The following is a 27,326-nucleotide window of genomic DNA, read 5'->3' as shown; positions in this document are numbered from 1 at the left end:
TTTCTGGGGAGTCTCTGTACTATAACTGCGGGGCAAGCTGAGAGACATATCACTGCCCAGAAAAGTGTGTCTACGGTCAAGTGCAACTTACCATCTACCCTCAAGAATTCAACTCCTTTCCAAAAACCCACACCACAGCTGCCTTGGCCTCACATGGGGAGGAATAGGTTGATACTTTAAGGGGGGCAAACCTGTACTGTGGTATCAACATCTGTTAAATGGCTTCATTTGTTTCAGGGCAGCATCAAGTGGTCCCAAACAGCAGCAAGAATTGTACACACAATGATAATGGCTAATTTAATGCGATTTGTTCAAATAATAATTCATGTTGTACTTAACACAAATACAAAGGTATGTTTTTCAATAATGTAGAAGATAATGAATTCATAAAATCTGTTAAGCTAATGAGTACTGAATAAAAATCACCTGCAAAAGGTTCTTTCGGAAACACTCCCAAAACTACAATAAATTAGGGCAAGGATTTTGTAAATGGCAGCTTCAGTCCTGCTCCAAACCTTCTTACCCACATAAATCTTAGTCCCTGACTTTTATAGAGGGAAAACAAAAAGCAGTTAACCCCTGGCCTTTGTTCCTCTTCTTGTCCTCAACCCAACTCTTGCTTCCTAGCCTGTGTGGAGTACACTACTAGACCTCAAGCTTTTGTTCCTCGTTGGCAGTGGGACCCCTCCTTCCTGGGCCGTCACATTACTCAGAGCCAGGTACCTGAGGGTTGGCTCCTATCCACCACATCATCTGAAGCCAACTTGTCACATTTGTTCTCTCCCACCCAAACTCTTCCGCCATCAGAGGAAAAGGACTACCACCTAGAATCCAGAGTCAAACAATGGCATTCTTTGGTGATTAGCACCACACATGACAGTGATCTCAGGCAGGGCCTGGAGAAACAGCGTGGAAACTCTGACCCCAAAGAAAACCCTTGAGTATGGGCTCCCCACATCAGACTGTGTTTTATCACTCAGAGGAAAGCACCATCTGCCCCATCAGGTGAGTTGGCAGACATGGACACCAACAGGAGCTTTCAGTAACAGGTGGAAAGGCAAGACCCAAGAGTACTGAGAACTCTCGCTCATTATGGCCAAATGATAGGTAATATGAAGGCACCAATTAATGACAGTCCTCTCTGGTTCAAGTTCTCATGTGCAGAAGAGAGAAACTGTTCTGGAGAACCAAGGGGCCACTGAGTGCAGTGAGGCTGATGGCAGGTTCCACCACAATGGGCTATCCCTAAGGCCCAAAGGGACAACGGCAGATGCCAAAGGGAGAACCTGGGTTCTAGTTTAACCCAGATCCCAGGCCAGAATTCAAGAGATTCCTTTGAAGAGCTCTAACATGCAGGATGGACTTGGGAAAGGTAAAGGAGCTGAGCCTCTATTTGGTAGTTTATACCCAAAGCCCTTCACACAGTGAGGGATGAACAGCTTGGGAACCTGACAGATGGCGGTAAGATTAGGCAGAGAGAGAACAGCCAGTTTCCCTCTGTAGCCAAGGTCAGGCTGCTCCAGAGTCACCTGGCTTACCTCCCAGCACAAACCCCAACTAAGTAATTCAAGAGTATGGTAGGCTGGGTGTATACCCAAAACAATTAAGAGCAGGGACTCGAACAGATATTTATACATCCTTGTTGACAGTAGCATTATTGCAAGAGCCAAAAGGTAGAAATTACCCAAGTGGCCATTGGTGGATGAATGGATAAGGAGAAGGTGGTCCAAAAAAAAAAAAAAGATGAATGAAACAGGGCTGTGCAGCCGTTACAGCTGTTAACCAAGAACTGTCAATGTCATAAAAAACCAAGCTAACCATATCTTGCTTTTATGTTTGATCAAAAAAGCAAGATACAGATTATATGAGTAGACTGCAGCTATGTAAAGCTAAATATGTCCACATCTGCGTAGGCAGGTGAAAGAGTGAAAGGAAATACACCAATGTCAACAGTGGCTATGTCTCAAATGGTGGGCTTTTCATCTTCATTTTTCACATGTTCCAGATTTTATGCAATAAGCATATGTTACTCTGATAATGGGGTGGAGAGACACAGTAACTATAAGACCAAACCACAAACAATGCAAAGAAAAATGAATATTTATTCAATCTCCAGATGGGAAGGGGTCTGTGTGTATAACAGGAAAAAATACAGAAAAAACTATCATACAGGAAAAGATCAATTTGTTTGATTACATTAAAAGGTGAAACCCATAACCAAAATTTAAAGGCAAATTCACACAAGTGGAAATACAAATGCCCAACCATCATACAAAAAGAACTATGATCAAGGTCCCTAATACTCAAATAATGAGAAGTTAAAACAGGTTACCACTTTCACCTATTAACATCAGGGTACTTACTTCTGTTTCTTTCTTTATTTGTATGCTTGCTTACTTTATATTTCAGTTTACTACCCACTAAGGCAGCAAGAGAGCAGAAAGAGAAGCAAAAGAGAGACGTTTTGACAACTTGGCACTGAGAGACTGTCCTAAGAGAATAAACTGAAATACACAAAAACATTTTATTCACAAAATTGATCAACACAACATTATTTATAATACAGAAAATCTGGAAATACCTAAATTTCTAATAACTGAAAGTTAAGTAAATTGTAAGACTACACAATAAAATACATTACCAGCAATATAAAGTATCTTTGTGAAAATCTGCAATAACCACATGTAATAGTGAAAAAAGAACATTAATTGCATGATAAAGAACACAATATGATCACAAGGCAAAAAATTCACACCCCCAAAAAAGACAAGATATTTACTGACGATATTCATGTATTTGTCCTGCATTTCTATTTTTTAATTTTTCCATAACTGACACATCAATTTTATAATTAGGAAAAAAATACTTATTTAAAGTAAAGTGAACACAAGATTCTCTAGCAACATTCGTTCCATCCCATAATACAGTCTAGAGAGTCACAAAAACCTCAGCCTCCTTTGGAGGGGGTGGTGGGAAGCCCGGTAGTGAAGAATGGTCATGAATGAATGGATGAAGAGAGGGAAGGGACAACCTAGTAGGAGGGAGGCAGGGATAGGCAAGGGAAAGGTGGGGACCAGTTGTCACACTGGTCGGCCAAGGAAAGGGGCATTGTGGAGTCAGGGAAGACTCTGACTGCTCAGCAGAGGTCTGTCTAGACCCAGTAGTAGGCACTGACGGTGTTATTAAAGGACAGGATCAAAGAGAGATTTTAGGAAGACACATGGATTCTTTTAGGGACAGGGGAGGAAAAAGGAGGGGTAGGTCAACTACTTGGAAAGAAAGGGAAAAGGAGTGAGAAGATGGCAATGGAAGGGGGGAGGAGGGGGCTGAATGCCTTAGTGACTTCCATACGAAACATACTTTGCTCACCTCCAGGTAAGTCTTTGTGGGGCAAATGAAGGGTAAAGAAACAGCTCATAGGAGGAACTTGCCAGGAGTCAACAAATTCAGTTCAAATTCAAAGAAAATCTAGGAGTCTCCAAAGAAAATCACAGAGTCCCACTGTGTCACCAAGGCTGGAATGCAGTGGCAGGATCTTGGTTCACTGCAACCTCCACCTCCTGGTTCAAGTGATTCTCCTGCCTTGGCCTCCCAAGTAGCTGGGATTACAGGCGTGCGCCACCATGCCTGGCTAATTTTTGTATTTTTAGTAGGTACAGGGTTTCACCATGTTGGCCAGGCTGGTCTCAAACTCCTGACCTCAAATGATCCGCCTGCCTCAGCCTCCCAAAGTGCTGAGATTACAGACATGAGCCACCATGCCCGGCCTCATACATACTGGGTTTTAACAAGCCCATCAAAAAAGTAGTTCTGATGCTCCCTCATGTTTGTAAGCCATTGAACGAGGGCCATTCAAAATGTCTCTAGTTCTGCTGTCAGCTAAACCACACAAAAGAACCCCTGCTCAAATGAAACAGAGATTTGTACAAATGAAGTAACTGGAAGACCAATAAAAAGTTATGTACAGCTCAGTGGGGTTGGGGAAAGGTTATATGAAGCCACAAAGATATGGTTTCTCTAAGCCAAGCCAAGGTAAGGAACTATGGAGTAGGCGATAAAGCCAAATGCACTGAAATACGTCATAAGAAACTTACAAACTGTATTGTAAAAGTCACACTGAACATGATGACAGCAATCACGAGGATGAGGAACAACAAAGAAAAAGCTGAGGGAAACTATCAACCAAACAAAGTCGAGGCTTCCAAAAGAGACACAAGCTTCAGGATCAGGAGATGAACAGGGCCCTTCAGTCATGGAGAAATTGTTGCCAGAATAGTCAGTCACTTAACGGCTTAGAAGATCACTGTGTTACCATGTATACCTCTATTATAGGCTAATTAATTTTAAAAATCTAAAATTTATTGATTTAATATAATATCTTGTCATTTTTGGTAACAATTAATACACTGCAGTAACCTAATATAGGGTTTTTTTGCTGTATTTTGTTTCACCAACATTTACCTTGAAACACTAAAGACTCTGTAAAGAGAAAATTACTAAAAATTACTCCTCCACTACAGGACATTAGATATTTATATTTATTTAGAAAGCTGTTGACACTTCCAATGACTACTGATAACTGATAAGCTTAAACATGTTAATGAATTGTAAATATTCCATTCCTTTTAAGATTATATACACTAGGCTTTTTACTACCACTGGCCTTTCTGGATGCTTTCATATTTAGAGAATATAGAACTACATTCTGACAGGTTGAAAATGACCTAATATTACACTAATGAAAAGTCTAACAGTCCTCAAAATAATTTAGAATTTAATGTTTTCTTAAGCAACTAAAAGTAGGATATTTTCTGCCTCCAGAATAAACATGTCTGCAACCAACCATCCCTAAAGAAGAATACTGTTTTGAGTGACTCAAACCATCCATGGATATAGTTACATCTTCAAATGTTTTCCACTGTGAACAACAGTCTTTTAATAGATGGCCATTGACTTCAAGGGTCATATTATTTGCTAACAAATTATTACTGGGCCAGAAAGTATCTGAAAAAAAGTTTAACGAAATTTCCTACACATCTCATATCTCTAGTTTATTGAGCATTATTTATTATTTGATGTACAAATTCTACATTAATTACTTCATACATATTTTATCTCGACATTTTGAAGCCCCATGGTATTAAAAACAAAAATAAAAGATAGACTTTAAGACATTGGCTTCTGGTATTGTTTTAACTTTAGATTTGAAAAAGAAACATGGATTACATGTTAACATAATATTTTGAATATATTGGGCTACATAAGATATATTATTAAATTATAAATAAAATAATCAGGAACTTATTTTGGTGCCTAGTTTGATATATTGTTACTTTTTGAAATGCACTCAATTCCACAAATAATCAAAGTATTCTTTGTGTATAATGCTATGTTTGGTTATTACATATGGTCTTGGTATTCAAAGGTATAAATGACGTAATTTGAGTTTGTTTACTTTGTATTTATTCAATAAATAAGCTGTAATTGTTTTAAAAAGAGGGAAATTTTAAAAAACTGGTGCAATTACCAAGCATAAATTAATAAAGACTAAATGAAAGGGTTTGGCTGTTACATATTCTCAGGCCAAATTGTTCATGCATGTTTGGATTAACTAGCTCTCAGGCTGCTTCCAATATTATGGGTAATCACAAAACAACCAGCTCTAACTCCTCTCACCAGCTGGAAGGGAGCACATTACATTTGCCATCCATGGTTGGCAAAACTCAAGGCATCAACGACTTGAAAACTCCTCCACCTTGGGAATCATTATACATATTGTGATCCTGCAGTGGGTCAGAATCCACAAAATACAGTTCTCCTGCATGGATGTCAGAAAAGTTAGCCAGAAATTCATCAGGATTGAAGCCAACCCACACAGTATACCTATAGTCTACGGTGCGTATAGAATAACCCATGATCTTTATATATTTTAAACTCGGCTTGTCAGAATTCTGCTGAGGGAAGTCTGCAGGCCGGGGATACTGGCTATAGGCAATCAGTTCACGGGGATTACCAGGGACATATGGATCCTCTTCCAAGCCATGGAATTGAAAATGCTTCAGAAGGTTCCTGCCTTCTCTGCACAGCTCAATATGAAATGAAGGAACCGGGCAGCGAGGTGGAACCTGCAGTCCTGCAAGTCCAGTCAGCGTGGGAAAAAGAGACACGAGTTCCACAAGGTCCATGGATTGCCTGCCTGAAACAAGAAGTGACACGGCGGAATGGGTCATATTATAAAAGCATGCCCAGGCCAGCCAGGATCAGTAAAGGAACTGTCTGGGCGCCACATGTTTTCTTTTTTTAATTTACAACATTTACCTTTACCAACAGATGTTTAAGATGTTTAGAAACACCACCACCTCAGCACCTCACACCACATTGACTACTCATCCAGTCAAATAGCAGGATACAAAATTAAGGTCCCAACAGCATGCTGGCATTTTTAAAAACAACCTGAATTTTGGAACCACCAATGTCGTAACTGATTCAGGCAAGGATCATCAATTAAGGCTAAAACCACTGGGTACAAAACTATGTTGAGAAACAGGATATTCTGAATCCACAGGATCACCCCACACATTACTCCCTTCTAGATGTCTGCATTAGATTCATCTTTTCTTTTTATTACGGTCAAATACACACCAAAAAATTTACCATCTTAGCCATGAAGTGTCCCCCAATCTGATACAATGGGAGAATACAACAGCCCATGTAGTACACGTGTCAAAAATGTTTACCCTGAATGAAGTCATGTGGGAAGAATCCAGGCTGTGGGACGCTGTATAAGACACCTGGCTTGGATACTTATAAAAAGATGAGGTCAGGGAGATAATAGAGCCAGAACATATAAGGCCACTGTGACGACTTCTACTCAGACCAAGAAGGAAACATAAGAGACTCCTGTGCCGGCCTGTGACATGACTTGACTTGGGTTTTAATGGGATCACTGTGGCCGCTCTGAGGAGGAAAGCCTAAAGGGGATCGAGGGCACAAGCAAGGAGACCATTTGGCAAGCTGTTACAGTACTTCAGCACAAGATAGTGGCAGTCTGGACCAGGGTGGTGGCAGAGAAAGTGGTGGGAAGTGGTACACACAGAGTCTGAATGGAGTGACAGGCTTGCTCACAGACTGACTATTGCATACGGAGTAAGAGAAAAACGGGTTGAGATGATTCCAGGATATTTTTGGCATGAGTCACGAGTCCCATTTCTTGAGGACAAGAAGAGTGTTGAAGGAAAGGCTGAAGATGCAAGATGTGAAGTGTAGCTCTGGACATGTTAGACCGGCCAAGCGGGAAAGGCTGTTGGAAACAAAAGTCTGAAGTTCAGGGAAAAGATACAGGCTAGAGATAAAATCTGGAAATAAACTGAAAGGCAGTACAGTTACACGAATTTCTAAATTGCTGAACACTTCCCAACAAAAGTTGTGGGAAAGATCCTCAACCAATCAGAAGAACTTTCCCAGCAAACAAAGGGCTAACATCACGCCTTGCAACTGTTAACCTTTCTATCAATGACATGAAACAAGACAGCGGCATGCAGTGCACACAAATCAACTGTGCAGAAAGTAAAATTGGGTAGTATAAAGCAAGTTCAGAAAGATCCAGAAGGCCAGAATGATGGTCCAGAACCAAGACAAATTTAAATAGGAATCAGTACACAGTACAGGATTTAGATGTTAAGGATGGACTAAATGCATAAGTCCAGAAAGGGGGCAACCTGGTTTAGTGTGGTTCATAGAAGAGGCACTCCAAAAAGAGCAGACGTCATACATCACTTCAGAGATAGTACACAGCTTGTCTCTGAAATGCACTGGGAAGATCGAGTCAGGATAGAACTCACAAGAACCCACACAGGTTGCCCACACATCCAGAAAGGGTGTCTGGTCCAAGTGATATTCTGGAAGTGCTTTCTCAAACTGAAACTTTTTGGGAGACAGAGACCAGGACAACCATGGGTCTAAATACTACCTTGTGACGAATAGGTGAAGCACTGGGGATTTCAGCCTGGAGAAGAGAAGGTATTGGTGGAGGGATGGGGTAGGGGTTATCACTGCTGTTTTCAAAGCTTTGAAGGACTGGCACATGGAAGTCAAAGTAAACTTGTCCTTCACTGCTGGGGAGGGCAGAGTAGAATCACCTAGTAGATTTCACAGATCTAGTGGTTCACCATATTGATGAGCTGTCGAAATGGAAAATGTACCCCCCCCCCACAAAGAAGGCTGAGTCCCTACCAAAAGGGTGTAGCCAGGAAAAGGATTCTATTCATCTGTTATGGGGGCAGCCCCTTCCTCTAAGCTCTGGAGCAGACTCCTGTAGACTATACCACAGCTCTCCCCATCTTGGGGATGCACCTGATCCTTTGTCCATCATCACCCCACAAGGCTCCTTGTGGACAGGGGCCATACTTGTCAGTTCTAGTTCTGTCACTCTTTCCTCACCCAGAGCATGAGAGATGCTCAGGAAGCATGTGCTGACCACAAAATATTGAGAAGAAATTCCAACACAAGGCAGGAAGGGGGGGTCTGTGTAACCCCTCAGCCTGTGAGTCGATAAAGTAGTTCACATAGAAAGCAAAGGCACTCTTGCTGTCAAGCACAATCATTTCAGCATATTTGATACCTGGCTCCATCAAGTCTGAGGCGGAATGAAAAGGGTCGACATAAGGGAAAAGCTTCTCGCCTGCCTCCGGAAGTGAAGCCGTCCTTCCAGGAACGTAGAACATCAGCGGAACACGGGTAGCAACATCAAAATTGCTGTATTTGGCCCATTCTCCGTGTTCACCTAGAGCCCACCCTAGTTCATAAAAAGCACAGAATCATAGAAAAGGAATAGTCATCATACCACAGCTTGTTTATTTTAGAAACCATTTCACTTCCTGTTGTAAAAACCAGATGAAGTAGACACTCATCACCTAGATGAAAAAAAATTCACTTGGAATTACCACAGAAAGGGTGATTTCAACTGAATGCTGCTTTACTCAAAATCAGCTATTTGTCCTCAATGAGGAAACTTTTAAAAAAGAAAACATAATTAAATTCCCAAACCCAAATATCTGAACACACTACTAGCAACAAATGCATAACGCTGGTCTCCGAGGTGGTCCCCACACAGATATGCCCCCGCTGCTGAGACACGCTCATTCTTGACCGGGTGGGAACCCTGAAACCTGTAGTGTCACCACTGCCCTGTCCTGTACCTACCGATCTTTTGGCTCCTGCCCTATGAGGTCAGGTTTTCAGTTTTGGGTATGTGCCACCTAAAACTGAGCTGCGGAACTGCAACACAATCATCAAATTCAAAACAGCCAAGGACATCTTGGTTGATTTTTGAGACATACCATCGATAAAGTAAACCAAAACCTCTGATTCCAGATCCTTAACCCCGATTGAAAACAGCCCTTCCGGCCTATTTAAAACATCCCTTGCAAAAGATGGTTTGAATACTCCAAGTTGGAAATGCCCAGTCTTTTCAAGTTACAGCACCCTTTTTGATACAAAAAATGTGCATGACAGAAATTGGACACTGGGTAGCGTTATAAAAATAACCAAACACACCAATGGCTGCCACGGGTAAATTAGAGAAAGTGTTGAAATCTACCGTACAGCAGGAGACCTTGCTGGTTCTGAGTAACAAGATGACGCTGGGGCTGCAAATGGTGTCCCAGCCTCCCAGGGACTGTGGTCTCCAGAACAGCATTAAAACCTGTTCTGAGTTGACAGTGCTCTCCTAAGAAGACCCCAAGTCGAGAGGAAGCTCCTACCTACCAATCAATAATCAAAGCAGACTTGATACCCGTCAGAGATGCCCAGTGATTGTGGTGAACGCTTCCTCTCTCTGGCTGTCAGTACTGGGGACTGCAGTGGGAACTTTCAGATAGCTCAGTGGAGCTCAGGGAGAGAGGGGGATACCCCCACCCCAGTCAGTCAGCCCTGTGGGCCTAGGAGTAGCCCCACTGCTCGACCTCTCCACTCTCTCCGGGAGGATGACGCAGCCTTGACCCACGAGGACTGATGAATGGGTAGGTTTTCGGCAGGCTCCTAGGGCACCAGCTTGGAGGTCACGTTGTCCCTTTTAGATTCAGTGTGGCGGGAATCTAAAGGGTCAAGGATTGAGGAGCCTGCAGGGTGGCAAAGTGAGGGACCCCAGCTGTGGGACCTCAGGAATCCATCCCCAGAAATCTGACTGGGGTACCCGTGGAGGCTCTGAAGTTACAGCAGTCAGGCACTCTTTGGCACTCTGAATACCGGCACGCAGACCTCGGCCTCTGCCAGCTATTGTGAGCTGTCCTGCGCCAGGCAGAGGTGGCCCCCAGGCCCGGCACAGAGCCTAGCACATGGCACGTGCTACAGAAATAGTTGTGAACTGCCTGACTACAAGATCGCATTGACCTATCTCGTGCCGGGCCTCAGCCTGTGCTGCTGCAGCCAGGAGCAAATACAGGGAAAAGTCTGGCTAAGGAGAACATGTGCCTGTGTGGGCCCCAAAGATCCATCTTGAGATCAGGAGGAACAAGAGCCCAATGACCTTGACAGGCAGCTCAGGAGGTTTCTGGCTCCTGCCACAGAAGCCCGAGATGAGGATGTGGCAACACAGGCAGGCCCAGGGAATGGTGAGCTTGAGGAGAGGTGGCCAGACCACCTGAGACACTTGTTAAAATTCATTTTCCCATACTCAGAAGTGCGAGCTTCTGAGACCAGGTGCAGAAACCAGCATGTTATACTAGCTCCCAGGCAGTTCTAATGGACTATTTCCCAGGAGGGGACTTTGAGGTGGGATATCTGCAATCTATGGCAGCTGCCTCACAACTAGAGCCTGTTCATGGAGAAAAGGAAACTGGGCACTGAGGGGTCAGAAACAGATGGCAGATCATCAGGAATATGTGAAAAATTATACCACCTCCATATATAATAAAATACTGTAGACCTTTACAAGGAAAATGTAGGTTTCTGAGAAATGATAAGAGATTGTCTATGACATTAAGTGTACAAAATCAGGGAACGTTAACAGTACATGCAGTACAAGCAATCACATCTTGTGATACACATGTTACAAACATACACATGTATAACGCATATCCCTGTGTGCATAAGTGCACGACTGATGGCTGGCAGATGGAGCCCTAATCCGTTGGCACCTGTTAGCGTTGAGCAGGTGGGAGAAAAGGGCAGGGTGTTCTGACCTGGATTATATGTTCTGTCTCCTTTTTTCTTTTTACGAGAAGCTCGTTATGATTTACTGGTATCCTATTTCGTATTTGATGAAATGAAAGAATTATTTTCCTTTTTCTAAGTATGATAACAGTATTTTGGTTATACTTCAAAAGAGGCAATGTTTTTCAGAGATAGCGATCAGACAATGGAACCATCTGGGATTTGCTTTAGAACAATTGGGAGATGGGGGAGTGGGTGAAGATAAGAGGAACAAGACTATGTGAGTGGGAAACCGGGAAGCTGCTGTTTTATTCTCTGCTCTTGGAGTGTGGAAGAATTAAAAAATGCTTTTAAAAAGATAGTTCCATTTTGGAAAAGAAGGAAACAGCCTTAGAGGAGATAAAGACTTGAAAAGCCTAGGCTCTCGGCAGAGAAGACAGTGGGAATAGGGGTGGGAGGGCTGGAGCCAGGCCTGAAGAGCTTGCTGGGCTCTGCCAGGATTGTTCTGGATCCTCTCCACTCAAACCTTCAAACCCTCCAGGTTAAAAATGGGGGTTATAAGAGCTCTGCCACACAAATGGAGGGTTCTTGCTGCATTCACCGAGAAAAAAAAATTTTCTACACGCCCCTCCCTGGCCCACCCACATCTGTCCCTCAAGCATCTAAGGTAGAGGTCTCAGGCAGGACTAACAATTTGATCATAAAAATGCCCCAGGATCCCAGACTCAAGGCACTACTGGTTCACAAAAGAGAACACACCCATGTTTATGGCAATAGCAATTTTGAAAAGGATGTTTCACAGGAAAGTTCAGATACTTTGAGTCACCAGGGAATTTCAAAATACTTACCATGATCCGAGGTAAATGCAACAATGGTGCTGTTGGCCAGCTGAAGATCGTCCAAAGCACTCAAGAGGTGACCAACCTGTGTATCCAAATATGACACAGAGGCAAAGTAGCTCTGGCGGATTTTCCGCTGCAAATTAAGACAATAAAATAATGAGAGTGACTGCAATTTAAATTGCTGTGGCATACAGATATAATGCTTGCCTGAGCATCTCTCTCAATCCCAACCACTGAGTTGATGTCCTTAATGATTTTCTCAGTCAAGACATAACACTCCTTTTCCTGCCATCTGTATCGCTTCGACCACAGAGTCACAGCAACATCTCTAGGTCTAAAAATAAGATCAATATCTAAGCAAATCAGATTTCATTTTAGGGCACAAATCACAGTGGATTAACGTGTCACTTACTGTTCCCTTCTGTCTCCTTCACATATTCTGATGGACTCCAATAGATAAACATGTACACAGAAACTAATCCCTTCAGTCCTCGAAACACAGGCCCACACATGCTCTGGTAAAGGTCACAAAGATACAGCTCAGCTCTGTTAATCTCCTGTGGCTGCCGTAACAAAGTATCACAAACTGGGTGGCTGAAAACAAGAGAAATGCATTGTCTCCCAGCACTGGAGGCTAGAAGTCCGAGATCAAGGTGTTGGGAGGGCCATTCTGCTTATCTTCACAGACCATGGCTGTTACGTGGACGTCATTTCTAACAAACTCTCAGCAGGCAGGAGAAGAGTAAGGGAAAGACCAGAGAGCAGCACATCTTTCATAGTCCCTGAACCCAAGAGGGACTTTGGGAACAGCTAGGTCATGTCCTGAAATAAATGAGTCACTGGTCCCTCCTGGGCTCTCATCCCCAGCCTGGTTCATAAATGCTAAGGACAAAGATTAATCCTCTACCCCAACAAGGGGTGAGAAGAGAGAGCCATGACTTCTCAGACCAACCCCTGCCTTATCAGCTGGATCCACCAGCTTCTCACCACCCCTTCTCACTGCAGTCAAGAGAAAAGATCTACATCTAGACGCCTAGCAGAGTTATGCTGAATCCTGGCCTACTTATACTTTCTGGGAGACGAAGTCTTCAGTGTGAAACCTGTGGAACTTTGGTCCTCCTGGGAACAAAAGACACCTGTCAGGATGGCTGTGTCCTATACAAAGGTATTCCCTCCTTCCTATGCTAGCCCCTGGATGTAAGGCAGTAAGCAGACAAGGTCCTCACCCTTAATGAGCCACCCATCCAGTGAGGACACGATCATGGAGACAGAAAAGTACATAATAATCAGTGAGGCCCACAGTTGATACAGGAGAATAAGCCCTCAAATCTGACTGAGTTTTAGGGAAGGCTTCACATAGGAGTTAGCATTTGTTAAGAGGCACTGCAGTCAGATAATCAGGGCTCAGATGCTCCAAGCAGGGGCTGTGGTGCACAGAACGGTGTGGAGTTGTGACACAGCAGGTCATGTTTGGGGCCAATGAGTAGGCCCCTGTGACTGGAGAATCAAATGGGAGGGCAGACTGGAAAGTTAGGTCCAGGCCAGATAATATGGACCTGGTGGGTCTATCCAGGGAGTGGAGACTCCAAGTTCTAGGTCAGTGGAGTCACTGAGGTCTCTCAAGGCAAGAAGTTGATGTGATCTGGGCTACAAGTTATTAAGAGTCCTGCAGCAACAGGACACAGACACAGATTCCAGACACTTTAGACAAAATGGTACTAGACCACTGCTGGGTACATAAGAAGTAACCACCACACTTGCTAAATGAACAAAAGAAAGCAAGACCCACTGAAGTGGTCCAGAAGCATGTGCTGAAGGATCCAGAGGACTGTGTGGATGTGAGAGGAATTTAGGGGGATCAAGTAGACATGGGAGCAGGGAGCAGAGCAGGAGGAGGTGCTGAGGAACCCAAGGGTGGCTCCAGGTTTCACATTCAGCTGGTGACACAATTCACTGGCATGTGGGGGCAGGGGGCACAAGAGGAGGAGGAAGGAAGGAGAAAAGACAGGGCAGGGGTGGTGGCCTGGCCATGCAGAAGCCTATAGATCTGAGGTCTCCAGGGTCATCTGCCTGGGAATGGCTCTTGCAGGCAGGTGAACTCACATATCTGAAAATCCGGAGTGGGGCCTGGGCTGAAGAAATAGTTCTGGAGTCATCTGCCAAGGCTCAACTGAGCCCAGCTGGGGAAGAAGGGGTGGAAAGGACACAATCAGTGGCCTGGGAAGTGGCACCTAAGTGGCAGACACAGAAAGAGGGGACTGTCAGGGAGCCTGGAGCAGAGGGGGGGCAGAAGTCTAAAAAGGAAGCCTGGGAGGCCAACAGTTCCAGAAGGGGTGGAGCTGGCCAATAGTGAGAAAGTGACATGGAGCTCAAGGAAGGTCAGGACTCACACAGATGGATTTTATTGGCCACTAAGGTCAGTGCTGAGATCAGAGAGTTTAATGGGTTGGGGAGGCGGAAGCGTGTGTAGAGAAGGGTGAAGAACAAACGGACAGTGAGGCCACAGACACAGCCAGAACAGCCCAGTATGCCCTCGTTCTGCCTTGGAGGTCAGGTGATGGAGTGGGAAGAAGAAACAGGCACAGGCAATAGGGGTGGCACTTTTGCAGCTGGGAGGTATGAGAGCAGATGGAGAGGCTGCAGGAAAGGTGGGTGAGAAGACTTTGCTCATTCTACTTGCAGACGTGGGAAGCAGGAACAGTGTGGGGAGTCTAGGGAAGAAGAGGCCTCAAGCCCAGAACATGCACACACAAAATTGCAGATCTCGGTGACAGAGATTATGACTAGAGCCCATTCACCAGGTACATGCTAGGTGGCATCTGATCCTCTGAATGGCACATTAAGGACTCCAAGACTCAGAAAGGTTAATTAACTTGCCCAGAGTCACAAAGCTGATAAGGGGAACAACCAGGATGCATACCCACATCCATCCGATCCCATCCCTGTAGCTGTCCACCGCCTCCATTTCTACAAGAGGAAAGGTGCTGTCCACTGAGAAATGAGCACGGGGTGGCAAAGGCATGGAAGGGAGGACAAAGGGAGTAGAGAAGAAGTCAAGCAAACAGAGCAGCTGCAGAGGACCAGTGAGACGAGCTGAGCAGAGCTTGCCTGGGCTGCTGGGATTGGAGGCGGGGCATCTGAGGGCCTCCCTGCTTCCTGGGGGCATGGATTTCCTCCAGCAGCTTTCAGGGCTTGGACTGGAGAGTGGAGAGTGTCGCTGGACTGTCTAATGATAAGGGTATTACAGGGGCAAGGATAAATGGACAACTATGCTGAGCTGAGCGCCTGGGAAGAACACTAAGTCACCTGATACCAGGCCTTAGCAATTTAGGGAAGCAACAAAGCCAACAGGCCCTGGACACAAGGTGGACACAGAAATCCACACTCTGGCGATCCCCATGAGGTGGAGCAAGAAAGGTACTAGAAGAGGTTGTGGGCAGTATGGTGACTCAGAAGGAGCAGGCAACAAACTCCTGACTGTGGCCCCTGAGGTCACTGGCTCCTGTGGAGCTGAGTTAGAAGGCTGAAGCCGGAGAGGGCCCAGAACTGAGATGCTCAAGAGTGCAGTGAGATGGGCTTAGATGCAGACATCCAAAGCTGCAGGAGAACAGTGAGCAGGCCTGAGTTCAAGGGGAATACAGGGCCGGGACCAGCACATGCATGCATCAGCAAGGCCCCCTGGGTCATGCTATCCACCAAGTAAGGAGGGGACTAAGAAAACTTGAAAGAGACCGCTCCGTGCAGCTGACATGGCTCTACACACTTGTGTGTGCGCTCTTTTGTTCGTGCTGAAAATCTCTAAAGTAGATGTTACCACGGAAAAACTTTACCCACCTTGTTTTGGTTTTATAGAGCAGAAAACTCAGGGAGGTTCAGGAAGGTAACATGACTTGGCAGAGGTTAGGCAGCTGGTGTGAGGTAGCACATGAATTAAAACCCACACTGCTGGGAACCAACAAATCTAACCACGGGGCTTTGGAGTTACAGTCCCTGGGGATGAATCAGCTCCACCCAGCACTAATTTTGTGCTGTCAGACAAGTCAGCACACCTCTCATGCCTTGAGTTTCCTCACCTAGATGACAGAGCAGGTACTCCACTAAGTCCCCATGAGGACTAACGGCAACAGCACAAATGAATCGGTACCCTTACTGGCACATAGTCCATTCTGAAGGGTCATTTTTAAGTGACTGTCACGAATAAAGCAAGGGATATCTGTATGTGGTGGTTTTGTTCTGTGTTCGTTTTAAACAATACACTACAGCAGTGGCTCTCAAACTTTCTGAGTGCATCAGAATCACCTGGTGTGTTTTTGTTTGTTTATTTGTTTATTTTTTAGAAATGTCAGTTGTGAGGTCAGGTTCCACACCTCCGGTTTCCAATTGTGTAAATATGAGTGAGCCAAGACTGCATTTCCAACAAGCCCTCCCAGCAATTCTGAGGCAGGTAGTCCAGGAAGCACACTTTGAAAACACTGCCATCTTCCATTCACTATAGCTTGCCTGCCACAGCATTCATGCGAGAAGGGGAGGGTTCTGTGTGGAATATTCCAGAAAGAACATTAGTCAATACGTATTCTGCTCTCTCCAGGGAGAAAGGGTGACTGATGAGTCAATGTGAGGATTCTAATTGTGTGGCTGCTCTGCCCCTAAATCATGGCAAAGGAATGGCAGACATCACAGCTAGATGGCACTGGCCATGATGGGGTTCCAGTTCCCTCTGCACCAAGGCCCTGCTCACCAAGCCACCCCCTGAGAATGACAACTAGCCAGGGTAGGCTTTCCCACAGAGAGAACCTGCAAGTACCAGCAAACCAAGCTTGGGAGTTGCCCATGACTCTACAATTAATGAGCTGTCACCTGAATTAAACAGTATCCCCCTGGGTTAGGAATGGTCACCCAGGTTGCTTCCCCATCCCTGTGTCTACACGCAACAAGTCACCAAATCTCTGGACATTCCCTTCTTTGGAAGGTAAGACACTCACTGAGAGAGTCCTGATACACCGAGCACTGCCTGTGTCCTAAATACCTACAGGACACCCCCACGCCAGCACTTTGCACGATAACTGACACAAAGAACGCTCTTAATAAGACATTATAGATGGAGTTGTGTCTACTAAGAAGAGTGGTTTCACCTATGACACTATGTCATCACTGTTCAATACATCCCCAAACTATGTCCTTGATACCTGAAAGTCCACAGGAATTGGGCCATAGGGCACACTGATGTTTAAGGCTTTGACGTCTTCCCGTTGCCTGATGTCCATCCAGGGGTTGTAGGCCACAGGGGGTAGGCCATCAGGGACCTCAGGATCTGGGGCCAGGGTGATGTTCTCCAAGGGATACAACTTCTGAAATTCCTTGGGGAAAAACACAAAGCCACAAGGTTGCCACTCTTCTGGCAAAAGCACAAGATTGTGGCTCTAGCAGTGTCTCTACTGCCTTTTCTCTAAGCCTGTGATGCATTTACATGGCGGCTCACTCACATTCCCCATGTATTTGTCCCTGACATGGAAAGTGCAGCTGTTAAGTTACTCTCATGAGATGCCAATGGCAATGAAATAAAAAACTTCTGTTTCCTACAAACTGAGCAGCAACCACTCTCTTCCTTCATACAAACAGATGCCCTTCTGTTCCCGTCCCCACCTCATGCCCGACTAGAAAAAGTATGATGAGGTGTTGGGATCCCAAAACCACACTCAGATTCAGTAATTCACTAGAAGAACTCACAAGATTCTGCATTTAGCCTCACTCACAGCTATGATTTATCACAGTGAAACACACTCAGCAAAGAAAGAAGGCACATGAGGCAAAGTCTAAAGGAAACTAGGCACAAGCTTCAAGTCTTCTTCCAGGGAAGTCACACAGGATACACTTACTTCTCCCAGCAATGAGTTGTGTGACAATACATGTAAAATGCTGCTAACTAGGGAAGCTCATTAAAGCCTCATCATCCAGTTTTTTTGGGGGGCTGATCAGGTAGGCACTGCCTGTCTGAAACATACCACAATTCCAGGCTCCCAGAACAACAAAAAAACCCAGGGGTTCAGCATCAACCACAATGTTTGTCTAAATGTTTAAGCATAGTAAGCCAATTCTGGGAATAGTGGAAACACTTCGGAAGTCAAAGTTTCCAGATGCCAGCCGAGGGCTAGACTTATAAGCAGGCCTTCCAAAGAATCACAGTCAAGCCAGCTTTGTTAACTGTTTTCTGCAAAGAGGCAGGAGAGGTGAACCTCACAGCCTTCTTCTATCAAGGGGGCTGACACCCCCTGCTAGGAAGGCAAGATCCCCTGGGCCAATCAAAGCAAGATACTTGCAGCATCAAAGAGCATACTGCTGGTCTCTATTCTCATTACAAGTGACGGGCATTCTCTGCAAAGTCAAAAGGATGGGATGCTCAGGCCCACATAAAACATGATAGGGTAAAATGGAAAAAGAATTCTAAAATAGAAAAGACTATATACTCTAAATGACATACAAGCAAGTATAGGATTCGAGGTTCCAAGAAGCAATGCAGTGCATTGTGTTTAGAGGATCTAACCTGACAGGCTCAGGGGGACAGGCAGTTTTTAAAGAGGGCTTCACCTTCCCTGGGCCTGTTTTGCAAGGGCTATCCCTTATTACAGGCTTTGGCAGCCAGCTCTGATTCACTTCGCTGTGATGATCTCACTATCCAACCCAATATGTGCTCAATAAATTCAAGGAAAGGAAAGCAAATCCTCCAGCAGAGGGAATAGAAAGCCAAGCGCTTCTTACAAGATTCTTACATGTTCTTGGCTTTGACCTCTAAATCCCATCTTCACCCCACTGAGTACACTAGTGCCTATCAAGCATCCATGGTGCCTGGGGATGGCAGGATGTTGCCATCTTCCCTGTGCAAATCCCTCCTTCAACAAACAACATAGCTGTGGTGGCTATGCTGGATCAGCCCCCAGCCAGCTCTTCACCTTGGGGTATCTGAAGGGAATGTGTGGCTTATGATACCCAACAGCCAGGAAGAAAGGACTGGCTGATGTTTTCATCTTTTCCAACAACCGTATGGCTTCCTCAGTGCTCTGTTTGTCAGGTAAGGTGCCCTCGGGCACATCCACCACATCCACAGGGCAAAGCAGGTTGGCATGGAGTTCTCCATCTGGCCCCCGACATGTCTTTCAAAACAAAATACATAACATCAGCTTTTTAAATGCAAGAAATGGAAGTCATGAAGACTACACACACAGATTTAATGTTCACATAACCAGCCCCTCCCATGTTAGTCATTCAGATTGAACAGAGACATCAGAATTAGAACTATAACAGGAAAATGCAGCTTGTTTTCCAGGCAGGGGCCAGAAATCCACTAGCACTTAGTTTCTTGCTATTAATACTCTTTCTCTAGATCATAACTAATTAAAAGAAACCCCGGTAGACTAATTATCAAAAAAATCCATCTCTAATTCAACATTGAAAAGATAAACAAGCCAGTTAAAAATGAGCAAAGGATTTGGATAGACATTTCTCCAAAGAAGACATAAAAATGGCCAATTGCACATGGAAATGTGGTTAACATCATTAGTCATTAGGGAAATGCAAAGCAAAACTACTTCACACCCAACAGGATGGTTATAATTTTTTAAGATGGAAAATAACAAGTGTTGACGAGGATGCAGAAAAATTAGAACTCTCTTACATTGCTGGCGGGAATGTAAAATAGTGGAGCCACTTTGGTAATTCCTCAAACAGTTAAACATAGTTATTATGCCCCCAAAATTAAAAATATATGCCCATGAGAACACCGGTACAAAACTGTTGATGGCAGTATTATTCCTAATAGTCAAAAAATAGAAACAACCCAAATATCCATCAAGTGATGAACTGATAAACAGAATGTGGTACAATAGACAATTATGCAGCCATAAAAAGGAATGAAAAGCCAGGCACAGTGGCTCATGCCTCTAATCCCAGCACTTTGGGAGGCCGAGGCAGGTGGACTGTCTGAGGTCAAGACTTCAAGACCAGCCTGGCCAACATGGAGAAGCCCCATCTCTACTAAAAATACAAAAAGTTAGCTGGGTGTGGTGGCACATGCCTGTAATCCCAGCTACCTGGGAGGCTGAGGCGGGAGAATTGCTTGAACCCAGGAGGCCGAGGTTGTGGTGAGCTAAGATTGTGCCATTACACTCTAGCCTGGGCAACAAGCACGAAAAAACTCTGTCTTAAAAAAAAAAAAAAAAAAAAAAAAAAAGAATATGGCCCTTTCACAGCCCTGCCTTGCTGACCCCAGCCTTGGGCAGGACAGCCCAGCACCCACCTCAGACCACTTGTTCATCTATATACATGATTTGCAGCACTCAAGGGGGATTTAGTATTGTCAGACCAGCCACTTTGAGAAAAAATGGGTAAGGGGCAGTTTACGGCAGGGAGCGGGCATTTGTAGGTGAGGCCACTAAAAAGGAGCAAGATGGCTTCAGGGAATTAAGATGGGATCTTCCCTACTCAAGCCACAAGCCAAAGGCCAGAGCCTACAGTTTTCACTGCGTTCTAAAATGCAAAGCTGTCACGAATTTAGAACAATACCTTCCACCTCACCTCCAAACCCTCACCCTTCCCATCACAATGTTTACTAAAACCTCAGCACTATGAGTCACTTCTCAGTTCTCCAGCAGCTTTTCTGAGTTTCTTAAACCTAGGTTTTAGTTTCATTTATACATTTGGGATTCCTCCAAACTGAGATTTTCTTTGTAGCTTCCTTTTTTTCATAATGCTCTAAAAATTTAAAACCCCTGTCAGAGTCTCACCTGCTGAACATACACATTAGATCAGACAGACACACGGCATGCCTTTCTCCCATTCTGGGCGGAGGCTCCTGGAGCTCAGGCCTCTTTTCTCCCTTCTGTGTCTCAGCATCTCCTACAACTCTCAGCCTCATCCAGAGTGAGCACCAGGGAGCCATTAAATGAATCTGACACATTAGTGCCCAAGGTTTTAGAGCAAGTAGTACCCACCAGCTTCTAAAATGAAGCCACCACACCTGTTGGGCCTAATGCTAAAGATCCCAACACTTACCTCTGTCAAGACATTATCACAAATGAAACCCACAACTTCCTGGTATATAACCAGCTGCACAGAACATGCAGCACACCCAGTAGTTTATTTGACAGACAAAGAAAAAAGTAGTTCCTCTTCAGAAATGTCACTTTCACAGCCTCACCTTAGAGTTTTCATACTTCTCAGAGGAGGGATGATAAGGTGGAAAAGACCAGCTATATGGAGAATCATCACTATGGTTAGAAGATATACCTTGAAAGAAAAAAAAAATTGTTAAATAAAACATGACAAGTCTTTCAACACCCCACTCCCCATAATTAAAACTCTAAACAAATAGGCAAGTGGAACCTCCCCTTCTTTGGGGCTCAGTTTCCTCATCTACAAAATCAGGACCTTAGGCCAGATGATAAAAAGTCCCCTCTAAAGCCAAACTCTCTCGCTTCTATTTGAGAACTTAACATCTGACTTCCTGGTCCCTAAGCCCTGACAATTTGTGCTAGGCTCTGTGGAAGGGACCCACAAGGACAAGATCACATAGCTCCTTGGAGCCCATGCTGAAACCTATCTCCCACCCTATGAAGGAGGCAGCAGAGGCATCGGCACCACCAGGTAGCTGATGGTGTAGGGGAGGGAAGCTTAGGCAAGGTCTGTGCCTTACCCAATGCTAACCAGATATTAGATGAGGGAGCCAGGACTCAAAACCATGTCTTAGAGCTCTAAGTTCAAGTGTTCACTCATGAAGCAGAAACCCACCCTTAAGCTTAGTAGCTTACAGTTTATTTGGGAAGACAGTATAACAGCACTTGAAACCAAAGAAGGACTGCCAGCTTTCAAAAGCATCAAAGTGCCAAGTGGGGGATCCTCCAATCACAGAGGTTATTATGAGTCACATGAGGACTGGCAGGGAGGACTTCTAGGAGCCAGTGAGGCCTGTGAGGCATCTGAAGGGAATTGCTGCCTCGAGCAGTTAGCCAGGAGTAGAAGGGATCGCAGGCAGAACCTCGGGAGAAAGGGCATCAGCAGCAGTCACACAGTGGGACTCCAATAGGGAGCACCAGAAGAGGCAGGAATAGACAGAAAGAGGGCAGTGTGCGGAGGGCCTATGAGAAGAGCAAGCACAGTGGAAAGAGCACACAGGAGGCCAATAACCACAGCTCCAAATCCTGATGTTGCCTCTTAGCATCCCTGCAACCTCTGGAAGCTACGTGACTTCCATGAGCCTCCACATCTTCCTTGGGAAATGATGATGATAACAAAAACTCACCTTGCTTGCTGTTGGGAGGATGAAAGGAGTGGCCAGCACAGTAACTGGCACATACCTGGCACTCAGTGCTGGCTACTGCCATCTTGGAGCAGGCCCAATGCTAACAGAAAAAGGTCCTGAGAACAAAAACTCAGCCAAAAAATGTGTTCCCACAAGGGCTGCAGGGAAAGGTTTGTTCTCTGGGAAGGACATGGCACTTAGAGCCTGATGCCAAAATCGAATCATCAAGAGGGAGGAGGTCAAGCAACATCACTCAGTCCTTGCCTGGCCTCCCCTCCCAAAGCACAGTCCCCTCCCTCTGCTGTGCTTCCTCCTCTCCAAAATCATCACTGCCCTCCAGCCGCACTCAAGCAAATGGTATGGTAATGAGAACACCAAACTGCAGAAAGTTCTCCTGACACTGGGCTTTTGGCTGTGCAATAGGACTCCTGACAGGTTCACCTCCAAAACTGGCCTGACTTAGTAGAGCTAAATGTGAGTCTCAACCTGGGCTGGCCAGCTAAGTTCCTGTAGAAGGCTAACACGCCTGCCAGTGAACCACTGAGCTCAGCAAAAGCTACTGAAAACATTCAAATCATCATCCTAAATGATAAGCATTATCGTCTTTATGGGGCTCTTGTCTTCCAATACTTTTTTCTCCATTTTTTTTCCTCAAATTCTCATGTGTTACTTCTATAAATAAAAAGTTTTAAAGTTTGTTTGCTTCTCACTGTCCCAATATTGGCATTAAAGAGAGTCAGTTTATCAGGCAGCATTCGAGGTCAGGAATGTAAGTCTCTGGCACCCTATACATCCTGGGTAACAGATTACACTCATTTTTCTGACCTAATTTCCAGAGTGGGCAGCAGCCCCCGCCTAAGCACAGCCCCCTCACTGGGCATCAAGTCTGCATTGCTGGCCACATGGGAGGCCCTCAGGTGTCTTCACCCCACCCCTAGGTTTACTGACAGGTACCCTGCAGGGAAGAGGGTGGGGCTCCCAGCTGGACTGCAGTCAACACTGCCACCTCCCCAGCCAGAGTCTTTCCTACCACCCCAGAAGCTGAAGGACCTAACAGCACACCCTCAGTGGTTTATGAAAGGAGGCAAAGTTCTTTCTACCCTTTTTCACTTTGGGTGAGAACATGAAGCCAAATTGAGAAGTCGGTTTTTTAGAAAGAAAGCACTGAATAGCGGGGCACTTGCCCGGCCAGAAGAGGCTCTGCAAAGACAGCCCCATGCCCAGGAGAGGATTCCCAGATTCAGGCACCATGAAACAAGAGAAGCCAGGCTATGGACATGGAGCAGTAAGTACCAGGATGAAAGACTTTTCCCACCGACATGGTTACATAGCCATTGTCCTTGAAGTACTGGGGGATGGTGGAGAAGTTTCCAGCGTGTACCCTCCAGTAGGAGTTGAAGTCGTACAGGCGGGTGGTGTCAGGTCTCCTGCCAGTGAGGAAGGACACACGGCTCGGGGCACACACTGCTTGCTGTTAGGGAGCAGAAGCAGAGGTAAACGTGAAGCAGAGGTAAACGTCGTCACAACAAAATAAGTCTGCCACCTCTTAGGTAACCAAGCAACCACTCTCCTGAGGCCCCTGGCAAACAGCTTGGTAGCTGAGTCATGCAGCTCTCAAACCAGCCACTGGGATTTGGGTGTTACCTGGCAACAGACAGAGTCTTCCCAGAGAGAGAAAGGGAAGCAATCAGCCCCTCAGCCCAGCAGATGCTTGTATCCTCCTACGCAATGACCTCCCCAGGCTTTCATCCTCCTACGCGATGGCCTCCGCAGGAACACAGAGTGGCCAGTGTTGCTGGGGGCAGACTAATGACGGGGTTTAGGGAGCAGAGCCACCATGGCTGGCTCTCACCTGAGGCCGGGTTGGCAGATCTGTGGGTGGCCTTCAGCAGCACCCCTTCCTTCTGAGCACCAGGCAAGCCCCTGTTCTGGGAGAAAGCTGGCCAGGGCTGCTGTGAACACATTAGGGCCAGGGCACACCTTACACCCAAGGGGAAGGCCACCGTTGGAGGTCAAGCTTTCCCGCTAGTGGACAGCCAGATGTTCTCGACCACCATTTTCCAGACTATGCTTCCCTCTAACAAGGAGATGTCCCACACAATCCTCGCCATCTAACAATAGCTGAACCTCCCCTACCGGCAGCACATGAAGAGGCACACACCCACACCTAGAGGTTCTCAGACATACCTGCGCAAAGGCATTCTGGAAGAGGAGGCTGTGGGATGCCAGTTGGTCAATATTTGGGGACCTCACCAGCTTATCCCCATAACATCCCAGGGAGGGGCGCAGGTCATCCACAATGATGAGAAGAACATTCAGTGCATCTACACAGGAGGGAGGGGCTTTGGTGAGGCAACTGCACTGACACCATCAGGGTACTAAGAGGCCCAAGGCTGGACCCTGCCCCTGAACAGCCCAGCCAGGGAGGGAGCTGTGCCTCAGCAAGGGTGGGAGTGGGGCTCCAGGAGGAAGCCTGAGTCCTGGGTGGCAGGGTTAGGCTTTGGCCATGGCCTCAAACCTGGGTGAGGGAGTGAGATAGTGAATGAAAGATGACAGAAAGGAAAGAATTTAGGAAGAAAGAGAATGGTGTATGGAGGGAAGGACAGATGGTTGGATAGAGGAAGAAAAGGAGGAAAAGATGAATAGCTGAAGGGAAGAAAAGATAGAGAGGAGGGGAGGAGAGAGAAATATGAATGGATAGAAGGTAAAAAGGAAGGATAAACTAATGGAGGGAGGAAAGGAGAGGGGGAAAAGATGAAGGGAAAGAGGAAGAGAAGTATGGTGGGACAGAAGGAGGATTAATGAACAGATGGAGGGAAGGGAGGGATGGAGGGGAGGAAGGAGTGAAAAATGGAGGGAGGGAAGGAATGATGGATGGATGAAAGAAAGAATGGTAGGAGAGAGAGAGGGTAAAAAGAATGGATATAAACAAGGAAGGATGGATGGAGACGAAATGGCAGAGGGGGCGTGAGTGTCACCTGTGGTCGAGTTGGCCTGTGCCTGGGATCCCAGGGTGACGCAGACGGAGCCCAGGACCAGACCGAGCAAGAGAAGGCATCGGCCGGTCCGGGGCGGTGGCATTTCGGCTTTGACTTGACCGCTCCGGAGCGGTGGTGACAGACTGCAGCAGGCGGCGCGAATAGCAGCCGCCGCCGCAGCCACAGAGGCCTCCACGTCGGGAACCCACGAAGACTGCGCAACCAGCCGCCGCCCGGGCCCAAAGGCCCGGGCGCTGGCCGCAGCAGGAGTGAGTCTGTGCGTCTCTTCCCTGCGTCCCTCCCCTCGGGGGCGGGGCCTTGAGGGGTGTGCGTCATCCTGCGGCAGTGGGCGTGGCGGAGGGACGGGCGCAGAGCGGGGGCGGGCCAGCTGCTTGGAGAGTTTCTCAGACTCAGCAGCCCTTAGGCCCCTAGGTGGAGAACTGCTGAGGGTATTTCGATTCAGTCACTGCCCTTAATAACTAGCAGTTACCCGTCCTTTTGCCTTCGCTTGTGCTATGCCTTTCACCTGGAAGCCCTGCTCTTCCCTCTTATCCTTATAAAAGACACACTTCTTGCATTCCAGCCCCAATGCCATACTCCTTCGATGAGGCGGTTTGAGAAAGTCTCTTCCTCCATCTAAAAGGACTCCCTTTCCTATTCATTTCTTCAACTAATTCTTATTAAGCATCACAAATATGTATAACAGGCGCTGTTGGTGGCACTGGGTCTCTATGTCCCTGCCTTGGTGGAGCTTAAAACAATAAATAAAAAAATAACATAGAATGTCGGTGGGCATACCCGGTCTGGAGAAAAATAAAGCGTGGGTACGGGGGCATGCTTGTTATTTTCTATGGGGTGGCCAGGCGGGGCCTCATTAGTGAAGTGACATTTACACAAAATTTTGAAGGAAGTGAGGGAGCAAGCCGCGTTGAGATCTGCAAGAAGGGTGCGCCAAACAGAGAGAGCAGCAATTGTGGAGATGGAATCCTAGCCCTGCACTGTCCTGTATTGAATACTATTATACTGTCCTAATACTGCAAACACAGTTTGATTTTCAGCTTTGAGAATCAATCTATAACAAAGCCCAGATGACTTAATTATGACTAAACAACAACGGACAATGGGAAGGTACAAATACAGCCGTGATGGTGCTGTAATGCACTCCTCAGATCTCCCTTCAAGACCAAAAATTCTGTTTCCCTAGCTGGCTTGAAAGCTGTTAGCTATCCTTAGCTGTTGTTAACCCTCCTCAGAAATTGTCTTAGGAAAAGATAGGCCCCTCAACCATGGTCACCCCTGTTCTCAGGAAGCCCACATCAATGATTCAACTTGAAGGTATAGAGGTCCAGCTTCTTACCCCAACTTGGGACATCTCTGAAAGGCCATACCAGCCTCAGAGCTCCCTGTGGGGTTAGCTGAAGCCTTTTTTGAGACTGCCCACTTTCTCCATTTGCTGAATTCTGATTTCTTCCCTCCCCTCCCCGATCCTCCCCTTCCACAGGTGTTAATCCTAAGAGTTCTCCCTAAGAAACTTCCTGTACATTACTCTCCATCTTAGTCGGCTTCCTTGGGAACCTGACCTGGAACAACACTTGACAGAAAGCTGGAAGGAGGAAGGGAGATGGCAGGAAGTGTAGGCACATTAATATCCTGATCACAAAGTAAAAAAATTGTATCAATAGTTGTCTTCTCCAGTTCATAGAAAGAGAAATACAAATTTACGGATATTAAAGATACGAAAGTAACCAATAGAGAACTTAAAAATAGCAATAATAAATAAATCTATATATTAAAAGGAGAAGGGGGGTGCCAGGTGCGGTGGCTCATGCCTGTAATCCCAGTACTTTGGGAGGCCAAGGCGGGAGGATCATGAAGTCAGGAGTTCGAGACCAGCCTGGTCAATATAGTGAAACCTGTCTCTACTAAAAAAATACCAAAATTAGCCGGCCGTGGTGGTGTGCACCTGTAGTCCCAGCTAATCTGCTGAGACAAAAGAATTGCTCGCTTGAACCCGGGAGGTGGAGGTTGCTGTGAGTCGAGATCATGTCACTGCACACCAGCCTG

General features: G+C 45.9%; 1 protein-coding gene across 1 annotated transcript; it reads right to left on the bottom strand.

Annotated features, from left to right (window-relative positions):
- Window positions 1-4,347: 4,347 nt before the first annotated feature.
- IDS (iduronate 2-sulfatase) lies at window positions 4,348-25,815 on the bottom strand. The gene is made up of 9 exons (XM_017519818.2): window positions 25,263-25,815; window positions 24,472-24,608; window positions 23,578-23,755; window positions 21,184-21,272; window positions 18,941-19,141; window positions 17,180-17,350; window positions 12,000-12,126; window positions 8,621-8,794; window positions 4,348-6,196 (listed from the first exon to the last, which is right to left on the bottom strand). The coding sequence occupies exons 1-9, from the start codon at window positions 25,363-25,365 to the stop codon at window positions 5,724-5,726; spliced, it is 1,653 nt and encodes a 550-aa protein (XP_017375307.1). The 5' UTR covers window positions 25,366-25,815; the 3' UTR covers window positions 4,348-5,723.
- Between the last annotated feature and the right edge of the window lie 1,511 nt (window positions 25,816-27,326).

This window comes from Cebus imitator, unplaced genomic scaffold (assembly GCF_001604975.1).
Source record: "Cebus imitator isolate Cc_AM_T3 unplaced genomic scaffold, Cebus_imitator-1.0 Scaffold777, whole genome shotgun sequence".
NCBI lineage: Eukaryota > Metazoa > Chordata > Mammalia > Primates > Cebidae > Cebus > Cebus imitator.
This window is presented reverse-complemented; position numbering and strand designations above follow the sequence as displayed.

What these genes read in the sequence shown, in the direction of transcription:
- IDS (XM_017519818.2), bottom strand. Translation starts at nt 25,365, where the DNA reads ATGCCACCGCCCCGGACCGGCCGATGCCTTCTCTTGCTCGGTCTGGTC. An exon ending in TCCAGAATGCCTTTGCGCAG is followed by an intron (nt 23,756 to 24,471) that starts GTATGTCTGAGA and finishes GCTCCCTAACAG; the next exon opens with CAAGCAGTGTGTGCCCCGAG. An exon ending in TTCCCTTCAGATACCCCAAG is followed by an intron (nt 17,351 to 18,940) that starts GTGAAGAGCTGG and finishes TTTTTCCCCAAG; the next exon opens with GAATTTCAGAAGTTGTATCC.